The sequence below is a fragment of the Electrophorus electricus genome, chromosome 23 (genome assembly GCF_013358815.1).
Source record: "Electrophorus electricus isolate fEleEle1 chromosome 23, fEleEle1.pri, whole genome shotgun sequence".
NCBI lineage: Eukaryota > Metazoa > Chordata > Actinopteri > Gymnotiformes > Gymnotidae > Electrophorus > Electrophorus electricus.
Window position 1 is genome coordinate 4,399,199 of NC_049557.1, and position 19,017 is coordinate 4,418,215.

General features: G+C 37.8%; 2 protein-coding genes across 4 annotated transcripts; both read right to left on the bottom strand.

The window, feature by feature from the left end:
* Nucleotides 1-4,380: 4,380 nt before the first annotated feature.
* On the bottom strand, nt 4,381-9,300 carry tspy (testis specific protein Y-linked). Its single transcript, XM_027016059.2, has 7 exons — nt 7,948-9,300; nt 7,690-7,767; nt 7,449-7,560; nt 7,181-7,335; nt 6,810-6,886; nt 6,475-6,623; nt 4,381-6,262 (listed from the first exon to the last, which is right to left on the bottom strand). Exons 1-7 carry the CDS (start codon nt 8,896-8,898, stop codon nt 6,072-6,074), a joined length of 1,713 nt encoding a protein of 570 aa, XP_026871860.2. The 5' UTR covers nt 8,899-9,300; the 3' UTR covers nt 4,381-6,071.
* A 133-nt stretch (nt 9,301-9,433) lies between these two features.
* foxp3a (forkhead box P3a) lies at nt 9,434-18,159 on the bottom strand. 3 transcript variants are annotated; one of them, XM_027016050.2, is made up of 13 exons: nt 18,118-18,159; nt 17,288-17,380; nt 12,978-13,159; nt 12,738-12,828; nt 12,411-12,579; nt 11,700-11,798; nt 11,348-11,435; nt 11,168-11,236; nt 10,922-11,069; nt 10,678-10,754; nt 10,457-10,558; nt 10,052-10,173; nt 9,434-9,837 (listed from the first exon to the last, which is right to left on the bottom strand). In XM_027016050.2, the coding sequence occupies exons 3-13, from the start codon at nt 13,155-13,157 to the stop codon at nt 9,789-9,791; spliced, it is 1,194 nt and encodes a 397-aa protein (XP_026871851.1). In that variant the 5' UTR covers nt 13,158-13,159; nt 17,288-17,380; nt 18,118-18,159; the 3' UTR covers nt 9,434-9,788. The 3 variants fall into 3 exon arrangements, with proteins under 3 accessions (XP_026871851.1, XP_026871850.2, XP_035377980.1); XM_027016049.2 differs by lacking the exon at nt 9,434-9,837 and having other exon boundaries at nt 9,852-10,173; XM_035522087.1 differs by lacking the exons at nt 9,434-9,837; nt 18,118-18,159 and having other exon boundaries at nt 9,852-10,173; nt 17,288-17,387.
* Nucleotides 18,160-19,017: the final 858 nt, after the last annotated feature.

The following is a 19,017-nucleotide window of genomic DNA, read 5'->3' on the forward strand; positions in this document are numbered from 1 at the left end:
GGGACGCTCACTGCTTAAAATAAACAGAAAAGGGCACAAGAAAGTGTTTAAAAATTCCCCAGATTCTTTACTTTGCGTTTGTGCGGCTAACGACAACGGAGACAAAAAGCCCCCGGGGGGAAGGGTTTGCTGAAAAGACATTCTCCCGCACGGAAAATCGTTTAAGCGCAATAATGTAGGCCTAGTCTCAAAGAGCCTTTGGTGTCTATTCACTCTGAGAACTCCAGTGGTCTATTGGGATGTCACTGCACATTTGCCAATGTATTAACTTCCCTGCTGTGTAATGCTTTCTTTGTGCGTCTTCACAAGAACGGGTCACCAATGGTGGAAGTGTTTATGGAGAAACCACTGTTATAGAACAGCTTTAGACCTCATCGTCTTTTGTGTTGTGTTGTATTGCTACAAATAATGCATTTTGTTAGTGTGCTTCTAGTTTTTCGTGCAACATGTTATTTTTTAGTGATCTATTTATTTTCCTCGTTTTGTCTATAACGGGGTCTGTCAATAAGGGTTTTAAATAGGGGAGACGTATTTGTACTACATGCTTTGAGATGTGCCTGTTAGCTAGCTGTCTGCTTTCTCTTTATTTGTAACGTGCGGATGTGGAGGTGGTTTCTTGTCTTTCTCTCTCCTTGTGGGAGGCATCCTTTATTTTCCTCTGTGAGGAAGTGACTAATGTGAGCTTTATGTTGGGGTTTCCGGGCGATATTCACTCACAATAGCACAAAGCTTCACCACTCAGAGCCATGTCATTCACCACTGTGTTCAGCTATGTCAAAAGCAACACTAAGCGATACCCCAGCTTCTGCCTGTGCGAAGGATACCGACAGTGAAAATTGCATGGTTTGGTTCTCTGATGAGTCTAATGATGAATAGATAGATAGATAGATAGATAGATAGATAGATAGATAGATAGATAGATAGATAGATAGATAGATAGATAGATAGATAGATAGATAGATAGATAGATAGATAGATAGATAGATAGATAGATAGATAGATAGATAGATAGATAAACGTAGCATGGGATATCACATGCATAAAACATATAGGAAAGATTACACATCAAAGATTATCTGAGCATAGCAAATGCTCAGTGAGGTGTGAAGGTTTAATTAACCGAACTGTAAATATAAAGAGAAAAACATTTTGCTGTGACATTAATAACATATATGCTTTGTCCTCCCACTTAAACAGGAGACGACTGCACAACTGTACTCTTGAGAACTAGTGAGATCAAGCTTGACTTGTGTGAAGGGATTTGTGCATATATTACTTTTATGACCCAATCCTGTTCTGTTGATGGATTATTCTTTTATTAGGTGTGTTACAGACTGTTGACTATGTCAGCAAATTACAAAATATAGGTACAAAACGTGCAATGGCTTATTTGTTGAAGTGCTTTTAAACAGGTGCAGTGTCTTCCTCAAGGGATCAAAACAGTAAAAAGAGAAATACAGTCAGCACATGTTTTTCTTTACCTTTCACATGTTTGAGGAAATAACAGGCATTGGAGCTTAAAACAGCTTAAAACAGAACCAAAGGAAGAAGAATACTGAAAACGCATTCTTGTCAAGTGAACAATAGGTAGGTGTCCATTTAACAGCTGTATATAGGGCACCGAAGTATGTTGTGTGTATGCACACCTTCATACATATGTATGCTTGTGCTGTGTGTGTTGGAACACTTTAAAACAGCAACATCAAAGTCAGATATCAGAACCAGAAAAAAAAACATAGTCCTCCAGTCTCCATCAGCGACCACTCGCAATAAGTGGTCAAGTATCGTTATTTCTTGTGCCAGAGAATGCATCCTGTGCTAACCTACAGAAAACAGGCAAACATAGAGAGAGAGTGAGGGGTTGTGGGAACGTGAAAGTGTGGGAGCCTCCTGTGCATCTGTCTTTGGGGATAAATCTGTCAGCGCTTCAGCTTCTGTCTGCAGAGGTCCAGAATGGGGCAGGCTGGGAATGCCCTGCCTCATTAAAGATGGATGCTCTGCCAGGCCATATTGGACTGACAAAAGGCCCACTGAGGTGTGTGTGTGTGTGTGTGTGTGTGTGTGTGTTTGTATGTGTTTGTTCCACTTTGCACTGTTTAATGTGCATTAAACAGCCTGTTTCAGCTTCAGCTGTGTGTTGGTCTGTCACTTGAGGAGGCCTGGAGCTGGGGGGAAGGTGCGTGTGGTGTGTGCTGATCACATGCAAGGATGCGTGCACACACACACACACACACACACACACACACACACACACACACACACACACACACACACACACACACTACACTACACACATGCAGGCACACCTCCATGCACCAACACACGTGCAAAATCATACATTGTTTACCCTAACACACAGTTTGCTGCTATTCAACAACAGAAGGCATGCTTGGTTAAGCAGGTGCAGATGTGTAATCTTGTGTGTGTTCTCCACTCTTTGAAGTTCCTCTGCTTCATGTCTAGTCAGTGAAGGGTACAAAAATATGACTAGGGGGAGTGCAGAAGACAAAGAGGAAGCCATGAAGTTGCTGCTTTTTCTTTATGGGATTACTGTAACAGCAGACCGGTCAGACACAGGGGGCCCCAGCTAATAAGTTTCACCATTAATCACTCTCTCTTTTCATCATATTTATTTCTCATTTCCTTTACCTCCTACTCCTGTAGTTTCTCTTTCACCCCACTTTACCAAACTTGAGCAATACAGCATATGACAATCCATCCAGTGTCAAATTATAAAAAACTACAGAAACTTTCAAATGAAGACTATATTATTTCATGCTGTGCTATTGCAGTTGTTCTTGTCAATGAACTAGGCAACCTCAATGTTTTATGACCTACAGCCTAATGGCATATTAAATATGATTAATATTATGTAAATGATCTTAACTTCTGGCTGTTATAATCTATAGACTAAATGCATACAGAGAACATAACCCAGGCAAAATCCAAATGTTCATAAGCAAGTTAACTGGAATCCAGACTTAGCCCCTGTCACTGGATCTCAGACATCTCAATACCCCAAAAATGAACATGCAAAAAAATGAATTAAATAAAATAAAGAAACCTGAATCTCTTTTCACAAGGCTCTAATAAATCTTGTGCCCTGTTGATGGGTGACACGACAAATCAACTGTTTTACAAAGATCAGACATTTGCTCGTGACTCACAGCAGGATACATGCATGGTGCATCTTTATAAAGTGTGCTTATCATCCATATCCCATAATAATAGAAAGATCCCACTTTGTACACCTGTGCCATATTTAAAATCTGGGCAGGTCTTTGCTGTCAAAATATTTATAGTGCTACATTAGGCAAGGAATCAAGCATGTTTAAGTGCACCATTGCAACATCAACTTTTCTCTGCCGAGGCCTGCCCAAAAATGCCTGGCTCGAGGCTAAACCGAAGTGTTACATGTACCTCACCGTCATTACACAATGACGTCACATGTGTCAGAGCACCTGGTTGCTGCTAATATGGATGTTAGCGGTATACTGAGGGAAAATGTAAGACAGAAAGGAGAGAAATGAAGAAAAAATATATATATTGCAGAAACTGACAAAATTAACTTATTTATTTGGTTGCAATGGGTAAAAGCAAAAATGATTACAGTTACACAGTTCTAAGTAGATGTAAAACCATTCTGAAAATTATCATGTTCACATAAACCGAAATGTTTTTAGTGTGGACACTGTATATTCAAAAGGTCAAACTACATACCATACTCATACAATGCATATGCTCTCACTAGCTGAAAGAAGTCATTTATGTGTCATAAAACTCCTGAATGAAGTACAAATAAGACTTAGTGTCTTGAAAATTTTTTTAACAAGCTTTTCATGTATTATGTCACATACCCACATCTACCACTGTACAAGCCCAGAGGCTGGCATAGAATAAGGGTGCTTCAAAAACATCCTCAAATTAAAGTGGCATTCTAGATGGAAAAAAATAGCCTAGTACTGGAGCATAGCCTTCATACTGAAGAAATTATGTACTGGGTAAACAAGCAGATCATACAGTCTAACAAAACACACTGTATGTAGAGGTCTTCTCCAGAGCAGAAATAGCATTGAAACATTCCGGACTTTCACATCCACAGCCACTGCTTCCAGTGATCCTTGTATCATTTTGACTAAACTGCCCCCTTATGGAGACAAAGTCATATGAGCATGTAAATTGGAAAATCTGCTAATTTAAAATTTACATTTAAATTAGTTTCAGCTCCACTAACCACAATAAAAATAATGAGAAAGACTATTTGGGTGTTTTCAGACATTTCATAAGCAAGTCACTGAGCTGACAATCAAGAGAACATTTTGGGGCATTCAGATTTAAAAGCATGATTTTATTTAAAAAAAAGAACAACAACAAAAGGAGTGACACAAAACATACCATTTATTTCAAATTTACTGATAAACTATAAAATTTACCACACAAAAATAGCTTTCTTTCATGGTACTTCAGATTTTAAGATTTGTCCATTGAAGTCAAACAGTTATTTCATAACCATAAGGTCATGTGGCTGAAGCAAGATGATAAATCTAATTGCAAGTTGATTAATTACAAAAATAAATTAAAAAAAATTAAAAAGAGATGGATGCCAGAAAAATCAGGAAAAAAAACTTGCAGATTCACTATATAATTTGTGTATGCAATAATTCAGACATATAAATGCATGATTGATGTTTTATGAATATACACCCAGTAGCACAAAAAATGACACAAAGTCTGTTGATAAAGCTACATCATGCCACCTGCCCTAATGAGTTTTTTATTTACATGGTAAAACAATGGATATGATTCATTGTAGCTTGTGACTGCTCATAGCATGTTCATGCATGTGTTGACAATGTGCTGACATCTATTGTCAAATATTTTAAACTGACACTAGTAATTGTTCCCCACCGTGCACAGAATTAGAACTTGTATGCTGGCAGGAGAAGCATCAGGTTCTTAGCTGCTTATGCTGACCAAATTAAAAGGAAACAAGATACATCTACAATTATGTTCTTGAATCTACCTATGTAACTACATAAACTATAAACAAGTAAGATTAAAATGAACAAAGTACCATGTGTGATTATTATACCCATAAAAAATGACACATTTATGGAACAAAGCCACTGTAATAAACATCCCTGAGTGATCCAGGTTTGGTTCAGAACTAAGTGCATCTGAAATGTTTACATTTGTTTAGCACACACCCCTCACACATATTTACCACAAAATTTTCAAAAAGCCTGTGGTGAATAAACTTGCAAATAGCAAATTTGGTTAAAAGGGATTTTGTGGTTTTATCCATATAAATCACTATGCATAGAGGGAATCTGATTCAGTGTAGAAAAACCTCGGATAGGCTGGTGGGTCTACTGTAGTGCCGTAAACACTTTGTAACATGCCATGTCATGCCACCTAACAATGCCCTGGGTCGCTAGGAGCTTTCTACAGGGCACATTCATTCAGTTACTGTAGTTCTCTGTCTAGCTGAAAATAAATCACGCAAGTTGGATTTTAAACTTTGAGACATTTCAACTTTTTTTTTTTGACTAGCATGAGTGTAAAAGTGGGAAAAGTAACGACATGAAGCGTGTGCATCAAAAGCATGTAAGTATTACACATGTATATGTGACACATCTCATATGGAACTTTCCCCAAAAATACTTTAACTTGAATAAGTTTAACTTCACCTTTCATCTCCATATTAAGCACAACAAGGTTAATACTGTAACATTGTCCAGTATTAGCTGTCCAACCAGAGGTCTTATCTTAAACCAGCTGAAAAACACACAAAGTTAGATAATGCAAAGAAAATTTTAGTAATGACTGCCAGACCAAACCCCGCTCTAAAAACCGAGATAAACTTTATCCTTAAGTATTGGGATATACGAACAGTACATCCTGAGATACCAGCCACAATACAGCTACTTCTTGTTGTCTGCCATAACAACCTAATGAGCTCTTCATTTACTTGAAGAATATATCTAAATAAGCTTTATCTGCATAAAATCAAACAGGTTTAAAGTTTTTTTCTTTTAATTTTTTTTTATTTTTAAGTTTTTGTTTTTTTTTTAGTTTTCATCTTCAGCTTCTTCCTCCACATCCTCATTGATATCAATATCTTCTTCCTCTTCCAGGCCTTGCCCTCTGACCTCACAGCCACTTGAGTCACGTGACTCATCCACTTCCTCTACATCTACTTCCTCTTCCTCCCTCTCCTCGAGGGAATACTCCCCTGCTTCTTGTTCACTGTCATCAGAGCCTGAAAGAAATGTACAGTAATGTCACATTAGGCTTTATCCAGACAGAAAAACAAATGCTTCCAAAATCATCTGAAATATAAGCATCCAAAACATAATACTTTCAAAGAATCTGAAACATATCATTTTGAATACATTCCATTATCTGCAATTTTTGTCTGTAATTTATATGACAAATTCCTGGCAGTTACTGTACCTAGTTTCAGTTCCTCACCTGCAACTTGACCGTTATCTTCCCCACCATCGTCGACTTCTTCTTCTGGTTCCTGACATTGGTCTTGACTAACCACTTCCTGGTCATCATCTGAATCTGAGATTATCACACACTCATCTCCGTTACTGTTGTCCGGTGGTTTGGGTGTGCTGGTAAATACAGTCAGTCAGTCGGTCAGTTCAATGACGTTTTAACCATTACCTTCACAGTACCATAATCACTTACATGTCAGCCTTATGAAAATGAAATAAAAGTTAAATAAGGTGAGATCCTTTGAGCTACTCTGAAGCACCCTGCAGAAAAATAGCATGCAGATGCATAGAGTGTTTAATTACCTGCCATTTTCCCGTGGCTCCCATAGTGGGGTCAGATAGTACCTGAGAGGGTTCCTATACAGGTCATCTTTCAGAATCTATATCGGAAAAAATGCAGTTACTACACTGCTATGTTACCTCACACCATGCAGACTTATACAGACTTAGATTACCTTGCCTGGGCATACTCTATGCCTGCTACGCTGTCTGACTGATGAACTTATTATATGCATGAGGACAATGGTACCTAATAGTCATATAGTGTGTGTTTTCTTGCCAAAGTTGCTATACCAGTACTATAAAATAATTGTAGCTGTTGTACAGTACATACGATGAACTTGAGAAAAACAAGACACTGGTTTTTGTGGCATATCAGCTACACTATACTGTACCTGAGCGATGTCATCTCCTCCAGGGCTGCTGTGGTCACTGAACCAGTGGAAGAAGCTCTGATAAACTCCTCGTGAGGTTCGCCTTGATTCTCCATTTCCTGTCAAATTCTGCCCACGGTGCCAAAGAATTGGATTTGAAAAAGAAACAGGGGACCCTGGGAAGAAATGAACAAAGTAATTCAATAACAACAGCTATTACAGGAAAGATAGTAGTTCTTACTAGTAACAATACAGACAAGAACCGAGGTGTAGTTGCTGGTTATCTTACCTCCCATTCCAAGATGTAGCTCTTTAACTATAACTTTATTCTGAAAGAATGGATTCCGTCGGAAATGGAAGCAAATTCGGTATCCAAGTTTGTTGTTTTTAAAAGTCTCAATCTGTGTTAAGCACAGTAATGCAAAGGGCACAAAGTAAACAGACATGATCTGCAAAATGTAAGAAACTAACTTTGATTTCAACATGTAAGAGGAACTAGTCTGTCCGATACACAGAACTGAGTACTTCACCTCCAAATTGGTCATGTAGCTGAGAGCGTCTTCATCATTTTCGTCAATGTGAGCTGACAAGTGTGGATGGTTGAGAAGCTAAAATTCTCAGTTAAGTAAAGGACGTGCATGTTATCCACACAGCAACCAGGAAACAATATAAATATGCAATAAAAAAGTGACAAACCTTTGGCATTGGACCATTTGGCAGATTATGAGAACACAGCTGTGGTCTCAGAACAAAGGACAGAAAGGTTTCTGTATCTTAATTAAGGATACTGCTGTAACCCAAAAGCCCGGAATGGTTTGAGTGATGGCGCCACGTTGGTCCAGGTGAGGGCGTCGCTGACGGCCCATCTTCATCTCCAGGCGCTGATGCAGCCGAGCGCCTTTCTTCTCCAGTGCGTCCAGCCGCATCTGCACCTGCGCGAGGAGCGCAACGGACTGGCGGACCTCTGGGGCCATCTTCACCGACACTATGGCACACTCGCCGTCCTCGTTATCGTCATTATCAGATGCAATAGAGGAGCTGGCAGTTGATGAGGACCCTGGTAGTGAGTCGTCCTCCTCATCCATGTAATGTACCTGCTCTTCGTCCTCCCGTTCCGCGCAGTTTAGCAGGGATGAAGAGCTATCCGCCGCGGCAGCCTCTGCGTGCTGACCCCTCTCAGGCTTGGTGCTCTCCTTGGAACAACTGGGACGGTTAAATTTATCTGCCAATTTTCTGCCGAATGCTTGCTTGGACGAACAAGGCATTTCCTTACTGTCGTCGTCCACATCCCCTACGCCAGTCAGACTCGCGAGTGCTTCCGCTGCGGCAATAGCTGCAGAATCTGACTGCTCCTTGTGCGAAGTTGAGGGTTGGCAGCCGTTTTCGCTCTCAGCCGCATCTCCAACTTCGTCTGTGTGTGTCAGTGCATCTAACTTCCCCTCTTTCGCGCTCACCCGTGAATCAGAACCACCGTCGGCATCACTTGTGCTTTGTGTTCCGTTCGTACCACCACCATATCTCTGTTTATCGCCTTCAACAACACTGTTATTGTCTGGGGGGCTATCTTCATATTTGTCTTGAGCAACGTCTTTGTCAGCGCGTTGGGAGGAATCAATCTCTCTATCTTTTTCATCATCCACTTTTGACTGCTTTGACAGTGGGGAGTCAGACTCCTGCCGTGGGCTTGCGCTTCTCTTCTTCAGTTCGGACGGCTTACTGCTGTCCGAATTCGTATTCATGTTATTGTTCGCAGACTGTTACAACTATTGCGTACTGATATAATTTGCCCTGATGTGATCTTAATGATTAGCGAGGCTGTTAGCTGGCTAGCTAGCTAGCTAACCCCTTTGCATAGCATTTATTCCTTGGCTGGCTAGCTAGATCCCAAACACAGAGCCAGTCTGCGTAAATTTAAGAGGCCTAGCTCAGTTGTATGCTAACTCTCGAAATGTAGCTCCAGTGTTTGCTTCCTAGCAGTCTCAATACTGCAGATTCTGCCCACAACAAGAACAAAACTCTCTTACTTAAATGTAGGGCAATACTTCGTATTTTCTAATTCTGCGGATTTGTTTATAATTTGTCCTTCCGTTCGCCATTTGTCTGAAGCTACGTTGTTTTTTCATACGAACCAGAAAAACAATACTCTGATTGGCTGAACCACGCGGCGCAAAAATCTTTCAACCAATTGCAAAGCACACCTACTACGTTACGTATGTAGTACATCAAAGTCGCGTTTATTTTGCGCTTTGGTGTACCTTACATCGTGTTGCTTGTTTTAGAATAAAATTTTTAATAAATTATGTTTGCGTTAAAAATAACGCGAAGAAAGTAAATCGTGTTATATTTTTTATTTTGAAAAACAACTATTTTTATCAAAACCTTTTTTAGTACAATGGAATACAAGTCTTTTCAACCTTAGTATTTTATGCTTCTCCAGGTGCAGAACATTTTTCTGGAGCCAAAAGCTCTCGTTTTAGAGCTATGCTTCCTTGAGCTATCAAATTAAAGGGAAGGGAAACTGATGAACCTGAAAATGCACTAATGAAAAGAGATGATGAACAAGGCTGAGGTTTTGGTGGTGGTTATTCGGAATGTCTCAAGGTGTGACTCATCACTGGAGAATGACATTTCAAGAATAAAACATGGAATAGTGTGCCATCCAACCCATATCTTGGTCCCTAGAGAAAATAAGATCACAAAAGCAATGCTGTTATATAATAATGAATGAAAAGTATGAAGTATAATAGAGTGAATGCAAGTCATTTGATTTGATAATGTATCGGTTAGCCTATCCTCCTCTCCTTTGCCATACAAACAGATCTACAAAGGCCAGGTATTTTAAAAGCTGTGAAGTATTCAATAGTTTTAGGGGATTCAGCTGTGAGAGTGTACCTGTGGATCTTCTGCCCCTTCCTTCTCAAAAATTCTGCCTCATCCACTGTCCAAACAGAGCCCTTCCCTCCATCCACGCGCACAAAGCACTTATGGAGGCTGAGGTTGTGTCGCACTGCGTTCTACATAGTTGGGAGTACAACAAATGACAAACTTAACACAAAATAAGAATCTTGTGAGAACAAGGATCTTCAAAATCAATCTAGAAAACATGTATGAATGAGCTAGATCCATCTTGTTATAAAGCATAATTTAGCTATGACTGTGTTGAAACAAATTAGTAATTACAAAAGTGTAATATCTCTGTGTGTGTGTGTGTGTGTGTGTGTATTGTGTGTGTGTGTGTGTGTGGTTGTGTGTGTGTGTGTGTGTGTGTGTGTGTGTGTGTGTGTGTGTATGGCTTACTTTCCATGTGGCTGTGTTGTGACGGAAGTAGGAGAACATCCGTGTGAACCAGTGATAGATGTCATTCAGTGTTAGTTGCTTGTCAGGGGATTCTAGAATCGCCTACACAAGACAGGGAGATGCACAGTACATGTGTAATTAGGATCAAATAATCAATGGGATTGTCTTTGTGATGAATAAAATACAAAATTAGACCAAACGAAAGCACAGTGTTTACCCACCCATCGAATCATAGCTGCATAAGTGAATGGTGGCCTTATGTTTGTGTATTTGTAGTACTCAATGCTGGGGACAATCCCTGTTGAATAACATCATGTTACTTAACAGGGAATAAAATCAGAGACTCTACTAAGAAGTTCAATAAATATTGGACATAATCATGTTAATCTGTCCAGCTATATTTTTTTAATTACTGTAAGGTTGTGGACCATAGTGTAAACTACTTAGCAGCATGTGCAGTTTAACCTGGTATGAACTGTGAGGTAGGAATCTGCCAGTATCCTGGAAGTAGCATTTCAGCCTGGACCCTGTTGTTACCATGGAAACTGGCCACACCCTGACTGGCCTGCAGGTTTCCTGATGGACCACTGGACTGCTTCAGGTTAGGGCTGCTCTGGGATGAAATAGCATAGAGGGCAGGTTATGCACAAACCCTGCCTGTGCCATATGCAACGCAAAGGGCCACAGCATCATTAATTGTGTCATACGTACTTCAGCACAAGATCTTATATCAAATAGATAAAGATACATGGCCTGCAGTCTTTGTTTCTCCACAGTCAACTGCAAAGAGTTAATGCAAAGAATATTATCAGTGTTGTTGATAACACTTTAAATATAATGTAGTTCTGTGAATACTTCTTTTTGTCTCTGTTGTCTTCTTTGTTGTCATACCTGATTCTCCATGTGTTGTACGACATTTTTCTGTATTTTCCATTGGTCAATAGTTTGGTCCCCAAGAGGATGCTCAGAATAAAGATGTCTATTAACCATATATAGACAGAATAATTATTATTTATTTCATTACAACCCATACTCTATTTTAAAAACAAAAAACAGCATCTAGATTAATGTCATATTGCTATGGGGTCCACCGATCAAATTACATTGATTTTATAAGTGGGCATAATACACTGGACAAACTAATAAACTATGACAACAAACACTGAAAATGTTAACTGAAATTAGATTAAGAAATATTTGCATTAGTTGCAGCCTAAATCTTTTGTTTAATTCTGTAACTCACTTCAGAAAGTGTGTGAACTCTGTAAACACTTCTTTACAGTCTGGCCATCTGCACACTCCTTTGGCAGATAACAAGCCCTCTAGGGATACCTGTGAAGGTCTTAAGAGACAAGGATAAAGATAAAGAAGCAATGGAAAAAAGGAACAATGAAAAAGCAATGAGAAGCAATAAAAATGTTACAGAGAAAGAAAGAAGTTATCCAAGAGAGAGACAAACAGGAAAGGATTGTGAGAAATCTTGTTTATGTCACGTTGTACCAGAGCTGTCAGTGAACAGTCAGTGAACTTTAATCCTGCCAAAAACTGCAGACGTTCTTGAAGTCAGCAGATACTGAAGTTATATTTCTTACTAGTCTGGAGAACAAGGAACCATTTTTATATGTCAGGGTTATCAATATAAATATAGATTGTGATTCTGGGATCAGTTGGAGCACCTGAACTAAAAGCCAAATGGGCATTCTTTTTAAAAAGAGAGCAGAATTATTTCAAGCTCAGAGTAACTGAGTGAAATTGTCAATATAATTGCATGAGAAAAAACACCTTTGGACAGTCAAATCCTCAGCAACAGCTAGACCTCCCTTTTTATGCAATATAGCAGACACATGAACTGGCTGGACTGAAGCAAGGAGGTAGTCTGGGATATAGTGAGCCTAAATGTGTACATCGTTTGGAATTATTGACTGGACCTCTTTTGTTTGTATTTTAGACTCACTCAGTAGGGCGATCTGGTGTGCTTTGCTTAAGGCTTGGACCAGAACCTTTGTCTCTGCTGCTGGGATGGCTGGTGCCATAAGTTGGGTTATCTGGCAGGCTATTTTCAAATTCAGCCTTACATACAATCTCTGTCTGGCAGTCATCCAGAGCAACCTGGTTGGAAAAAACTGTGGAATACAGTTAGAAGGAATAATGAAAGCTTGTTTTTAGATGTTCTATTTAATTAAAGTGACAGTGAAGTGAATAGCAATTATATGCAATGGTAAGATTTTGTTTCGCTGAGGTGTAAATAAAAAATAAAAGTGTGTGTTTTAGAAGACACTACTTTGTGGCAGAGCTTGGCTGCCCTTGCGTAGAACTGATGGTCTCTGTAATTTGAACTGCAGACATTCATTGTTGGATTTTTCACTGGAACTCTGGACACAAACAACAATTGGTTTTGTTATTAGGTTATTATATTTATATCATTATAATTTATAGTTTCTTTTGCGCAGTATTGCTTCTGCTTTAGTAAATTCTGGTTTATCACTAGATCATCTCATGTCCCCAGCTTTAGTGTCATTACCTTACTCATAACGCACTGAGCAGAGGTCAAAGGTGAACTGCTTGCTCTGGACTTTAGGTGTGATCTGGAGATCTCAGAAGGCTCATCCTCTTGATGATGAGCATGCTGCTCTGCTGCTCCTGCTGCTGTTCTGCTGCAGCCAGCCTGCCCTCTGCTTGCTCCAGCACCATTATGAAGCATAGCTGGAGTTCATGGATACCACATACACCAGCTATTAATGATGGAACAGTTGGTTTGAAATGGGGGTCCAGGCACCCCCAAACATCTGTTGTAATATAAACGTAACCCTTCCTTCACCCATTGCATCATTTAATGTGCTACATTAAAAACACTATTGTCATTTCCATTCTGAACCATTCCATTCCATCCAGTTTAAAATGAAGAATCATACATGTACATTTAAATATTTTTTTAATTGTTATAATATTATAAATTAAAAGGTTTAAAATTAAATCTGTAACTGAATCACTTGCTTTAAAGTTTTTAATTGCCATATTGGTATTGTATCAGTATGACAGGCTAAGTCAATATAAACCTCTGTTGCTAAGTGTTTCCCTGGTGTTTGGGAAAAATATCAAGGGTCTGTTTCCAGCCCCAACTAACAACCCCTTGAATGTAGTCTCCACTTCATATGTGGCGTTAGCTTGACTTCTGTACCCCCCCCCCCCCCCCCCCCCGCCGCCCCATAAATTCTGGAGCCGCCCCTGCTCCACTTCAGTTCACCCTGAGCCTTAACCAAAGACACTTTCAGTAGCCCTGCTTGTGTTCTCTCAGTTGCTCATGCTAAACTGTCTCCAGACATAACTGAGAAAACATGTGCATATCCGTGTTTTCTGTGCTCTTGTGGTATTGCACAGGTGTGCACTGAACCGATGATGAGGGAAACAACCTGTGGACCACAGCAAACCTTGCAAATGGAATTCACACAAACACACATCCGCTGCACAGAGCCCCTGTGGTCGAGGGAAACAGCAGAGGCCCTGTTTGCTTACAACAACTTTCTCTTTTATTGCATAGCCTTTGGCATTTGATTTTGGTAGTTTGCCAACACAAATACTTTTCTGATTCAGGATGTATGAAAAATCATAAACCCTCCATCTTTGTTTTTCAGGGCATCATTTTGAATATGTTAAAATAACTGTTTTGCATTATGAAATAATACATCGTAACAGCATTAACCAAAAACATGAAACATTGCTACTAATAATTACTAATACCCTTGAACCAACTAAGCAGAGGAAAAGAAGTAAAAGAAGAAGAAGAAAAAAGAAAGAATGTGAAAGCACCTTCGGATTGTTCCTGCTGCGGTTTATTATACACGTTTAGGCATGTAAATCATGCACAGTTTGTCTTTTCTTTTTCTAACAGGTGACAGGTGACATTTAAAAACATTTAACCACATCAACAATGATAAATGTCACTATTTTTTTTACTTTGGGGGTTTTTTAAAAGTCAGAATCAAGAAGCTTCAGAGGTTTTTGTTTTGTGGGGTGTCTAAGGGGTGAATGAGTGCATTGAAGTTTTTTTTAACATGCTGTAAGAATTGTTCACAGAAGAGCTGATGTTGCTTATAAGTTCAAAATAAATGTGTTTGCCTTCTTATTTAACTCCTTACATGGGGGATTTCAAATACACAGTTGTAATGATATTGTGATTAAAGATTATACTAGGCTACCGTGTAAAATTATTAAATAATTACATGTGTAAGTAAAAATAATGTAGTTAACAGTTATATAAATCATAAATCACTTTTTTTAAAATTTAGTTTTTATCAATATTGTGCTATATGGTATAAAATGGCATTTTAGAACAAAATACATGTATATTTATTTTGTTTTATATAATTGATCATCATTGAGAAAAGAACAAATGGTAGTAGTACAAAAAACATTTTACCCTCTGAGATTTTCTGTGTGTAATTATTTTTAAGAAAATGGACTCTGAGGGGAATATAATAATAACAATAAGCACATGAAGTATGGCTGAGCCTTGATTGAACAATGACAAAACAATGATTAAAGAGCACAAATAAGAAATTTAAAGATTTAAAATGTTAGGCTTAAGAAGAGTTTATATATATATATATATATATATATATATATATATATATATATATATATATATATATATATATATATATATATATATATATATATCTCCCAGTATATTTTCCAGTAACTCTCTCTATATAAAACCACACACACACACACACACACACACACTGTGTGTGTGTGTGTGTGTGTGTGTGTGTGTGTGTGTGTGTGTGTGCGTGCAGTTTTTTTCATAAGGGATTATTTGTAAATTATAACATATAAATCAATTAAAAAAGGATTGTAAAGGATCTTATACAAGATGATTAAATACAACCTTATTATACCTATTAGGCTTCTCCTCCATAAAACCTTATTAAACTCATAGAACCCCACACAATCAGGTCCAGTGTTGTGCTTTCTGAATTTCTTTAAAGAATTCTGTAAGATTTCTTACTCTTTCAGTAGTATTGTCAAATGACTGGTTTTAACATAACTGCATACATTAATTTAAAATCTAACATTTAATAGCATTTTTATTACATATTTTTTATATATAGTTATATTAAATGCTATTATATACTTTCTATTATATACTATTGTTCATATTTTAACTGCACACCGTTAAGATGAGTCAATTTGCTACTTTTCCATATTAGAACTTGCATTTTGTCAGTCGTTCACTGAGGTGAGATGTGATCCATGTTCCTCAGTCTATAACCCTTCCTCAGTCTGTTTTTAGTTACATTTATTGAAATATGTATCAAATACTCATGTGAGTGCTGTATCAAATAAAATAAAGAGGGTTTTTTTTAATGCATTTGCTTTGATTAATGCATCCTATCAGCACTTCCTGTGAACGCCTACCGCTCATGTTAGTGCTATAGCACCTTAATGTTTCACTATGAACAGGCGTATGTCCAAATGACTGATTTATACTTATATTGCCATTGGTCTTTCTTTGATATTGTAACTACAAAGCAGGGAAAATGGGTGGAAAAGTAATTAGTATGACATTTCATTATTTCTCTGAATAGATTTGTAAATAGTAATATTACAGATATGAGACAGAAAATGTCGTCTGATGACCTTCTCTCTCACATTTGACAGCTGTGCGTGGCTTTTTATATCATGATGGAGATTTAGTCTGACTCAGGGCTTCCACTCAACTCTCATTTCACCAACTCTATCTTTCCAAACCCCTGATTATTTCCTCTTCTCTTCTAGTGCAGACACAGAAGATGCCGATTCAGTTTCACCATAGTGATTTCACTCAGTCATATGGAATATACCACTGCATTTTATATTTCATATCACCAGTGCCTACATGGGTTCCTCTCTGATAAATGTATGTATTTTAGATTGGTGTCTCCACTTTCTGACAGTCTTTTATCAATCTGTTAATCTGTACATTATGTTATGCATTTAATTTTAATCTTAGGTTCCACATTGGATAACCCTGTTCCTAATATTATATAAACATACATGTAAGTGACCAAATTACATTTAATATTAGTCTGCAGTGTTAATCTATGGTGTGACTTTAAATGCACTCTCTGAGTACACTATGTCTGCTAGAGTTTTAGGACGTTTTGGCTTCTCTCTCAGACCATAGATCAAAGGCCACTTATTTTCAGTTTCAAACATAGTTAAATCCATGATTTAATATGATTTTAAAGATTTTCAAATGTACATTTCAATGAAAAATCAAAACTGATCATTGGATGTGATCCTCTATGAGAAAAATAAAAACAACTGCACCTGAGTTCCATAATGCTTTTAAATTCTATTTGTTAGAACATTTTCAGTGGTGAATTTATACATATTTATATTCCACAATGCTAGATTTTACAAGGGTTACATACAGTGCAAGTGCAAACTACAGAATTAGATTGTTCATCTGCCTTGCTTCCTTAAATGCAATAATACAACACAACATATTCTTAAATGCTCATTTTATATAGCTTATTTTTAACTAAAAAGACAAGCAACAAAAACCAGAACATATCTTAATGTAACACCTAATTATTTTAAAAGATATTAAAATATTTTTGCTGCCACTTTTTCATTATTACAGAAAAACTGCTTTTTGTGGTAAGCAGTCTCGGGTGACCTTTTGTACTTTTTCAGAATTTGTAACTTACCTTTTACCCCTGTCACATACATGATCTGCCAATGCTAAGCAAAACAAATCGTGTAACCCATAATTTAGGTTCCCCAGACATGGTGATGAAAATACTATGACTGCAATAGCTTGTCACAAAGGTATATCTATGTTACCTTTCTCTGTGTCTTTGTGTCCCACTCTCTCTTTCCCACTCAGTTTCTGTCTCGCTGTGGTTTAGTGTCTACGCAGTGAAGGAAAATAGGCTCCTTTCAACAGGAAGGAAAACCATAGAGTGAGTTCTCCAGTAATGGTAAGGAGTAAAGATAAAAAATTCTCCACTGTGACCTGGTTTGTGACTGTAATTGAGAAAACTACAATACAGTCAAACTGAAGCTATCATATGCTGTGTCAAAGTAATGATGTTTAATTTAAGATACAATATAATCATAGAAAATAATCTGAATTTTAGAAGTTTTTTCCATTGTTTTCTGATTTAAAGATGCAGTTTCTAAAGTACATATTATCTTACATCATCCATGTGCACATTAAAATGATAATGATTAAAATTATGATTGCACATTTCAGACTCTTTCCATCTCTGAATTTTAATTAATGTATTTAGGGTGATTTTTTTTTTTCATGAGTACTTCAGTCCCAACTTCACCTTGAGGCAAACTAACCCTTGGCCCTCTTCCCCTCTGTTTCAGGTTTGAGCCATCTTCCCCAGCAACTTTACTTTGCATTTATCCATTTACATCCGGGTTTTGAGTCAAGACAAATTTAGGGGAAAAAACTATAAGCATACTTTAAAAAGTTGTTTTCGAATGTATGTATTTTTATTTTGTAGTCGTTACTAATGTGCCTTTTACAATTAGCCAAACAGTTTCTGCAAGTCTGGTTCAAATAATCTCAAAGTAATACATCTTGACATGCAAAAGGAAAGCTCTGGATAAACTAAACACACAAATGCCATAAAGAACAGAGCTGCTGACTGAGGACTTACCTTGTTCTGCAAACAAATGTGGTGGAATAAGTACTGGACGAATGATTTGTTTGATACTGATGGTTCGGTCATCCCCATGCCCTTTATTAGTTTCACAGTGACATTTACAAGCAAATTAGAGTTCCCCTTAACATATCCGTCTGTGTGTGTGTGTGTGTGTGTGTGTGTGTGTGTGTGTGTGTGTGTGTGTGTGTGTGTGTGTGTGTGTGTGTGTGTTGCTTTAATATTTTGTATAGGCAGGTGCAGCATGTAAGCGTGTACTTTAAAGAATTCTAAAGAATTTACAGGAAGTCTTCCATTTACACACGAATTTTTAAGAACACATTAAAACATTCCACATCTTTGAAATATACATTGGCCTTCACATTTTCATTTCATGCCATAAAATTATATAATTGACTACTAATTGACATGAAACATGCAAATATGGGTTGTAATTGTCTCCAGGTTAAAGGTTGGGAGGTAGCTGATTTTCATAAACATGTGTTTGAAAGAATGTTCTGTATCTTCTTAAACTGTGGGCATTATAGCTCAAAACACTACCACATGCATCTTAATAATCTAAAATTTGTTGATGATTTGTGTAGCTATTTTTGTGTAACTAATAAAATGATACCCCTGATACCCCTCTCATGACATGATGTTAACTTCAAGGCAGAGGCATGGGGAAGGCCATTCCGGAACGTTTCGGAAAACAAAAATATACAGAAAACCAGTTACGCGTTTGGAAAGTCCATTTACGGGGTAAATGACGTGATACAATAGGCGGACAAATGGTGGTGGTGGTGGTGGTGGTGGTGGTGGTAGGGAGGGTTAAACTTATGTTCATTAGTACATAATGTTATATTAGGTTAGAATACAGGAAAAAAAACAAGTTCATCCTGTTGTTGGTTTAAGTGC

Excerpts from the sequence above, each read along its gene's own strand:
- tspy (XM_027016059.2), bottom strand. The coding sequence starts at position 8,898 with ATGAATACGAATTCGGACAGCAGTAAGCCGTCCGAACTGAAGAAGAGA. Across the intron at positions 7,768-7,947 it reads CGGGCTTTTGGGTTACAGCA|CTTCTCAACCATCCACACTT; the intron begins GTATCCTTAATT and ends TGAGAATTTTAG. Across the intron at positions 6,887-7,180 it reads GAGGAGATGACATCGCTCAG|ATTCTGAAAGATGACCTGTA; the intron begins GTACAGTATAGT and ends TTTCCGATATAG.
- foxp3a (XM_027016049.2), bottom strand. The coding sequence starts at position 13,157 with ATGCTTCATAATGGTGCTGGAGCAAGCAGAGGGCAGGCTGGCTGCAGC. Across the intron at positions 11,799-12,410 it reads ACACCAGATCGCCCTACTGA|ACCTTCACAGGTATCCCTAG; the intron begins GTGAGTCTAAAA and ends TTGTCTCTTAAG. Across the intron at positions 11,237-11,347 it reads TACAACACATGGAGAATCAG|TTGACTGTGGAGAAACAAAG; the intron begins GTATGACAACAA and ends AACTCTTTGCAG.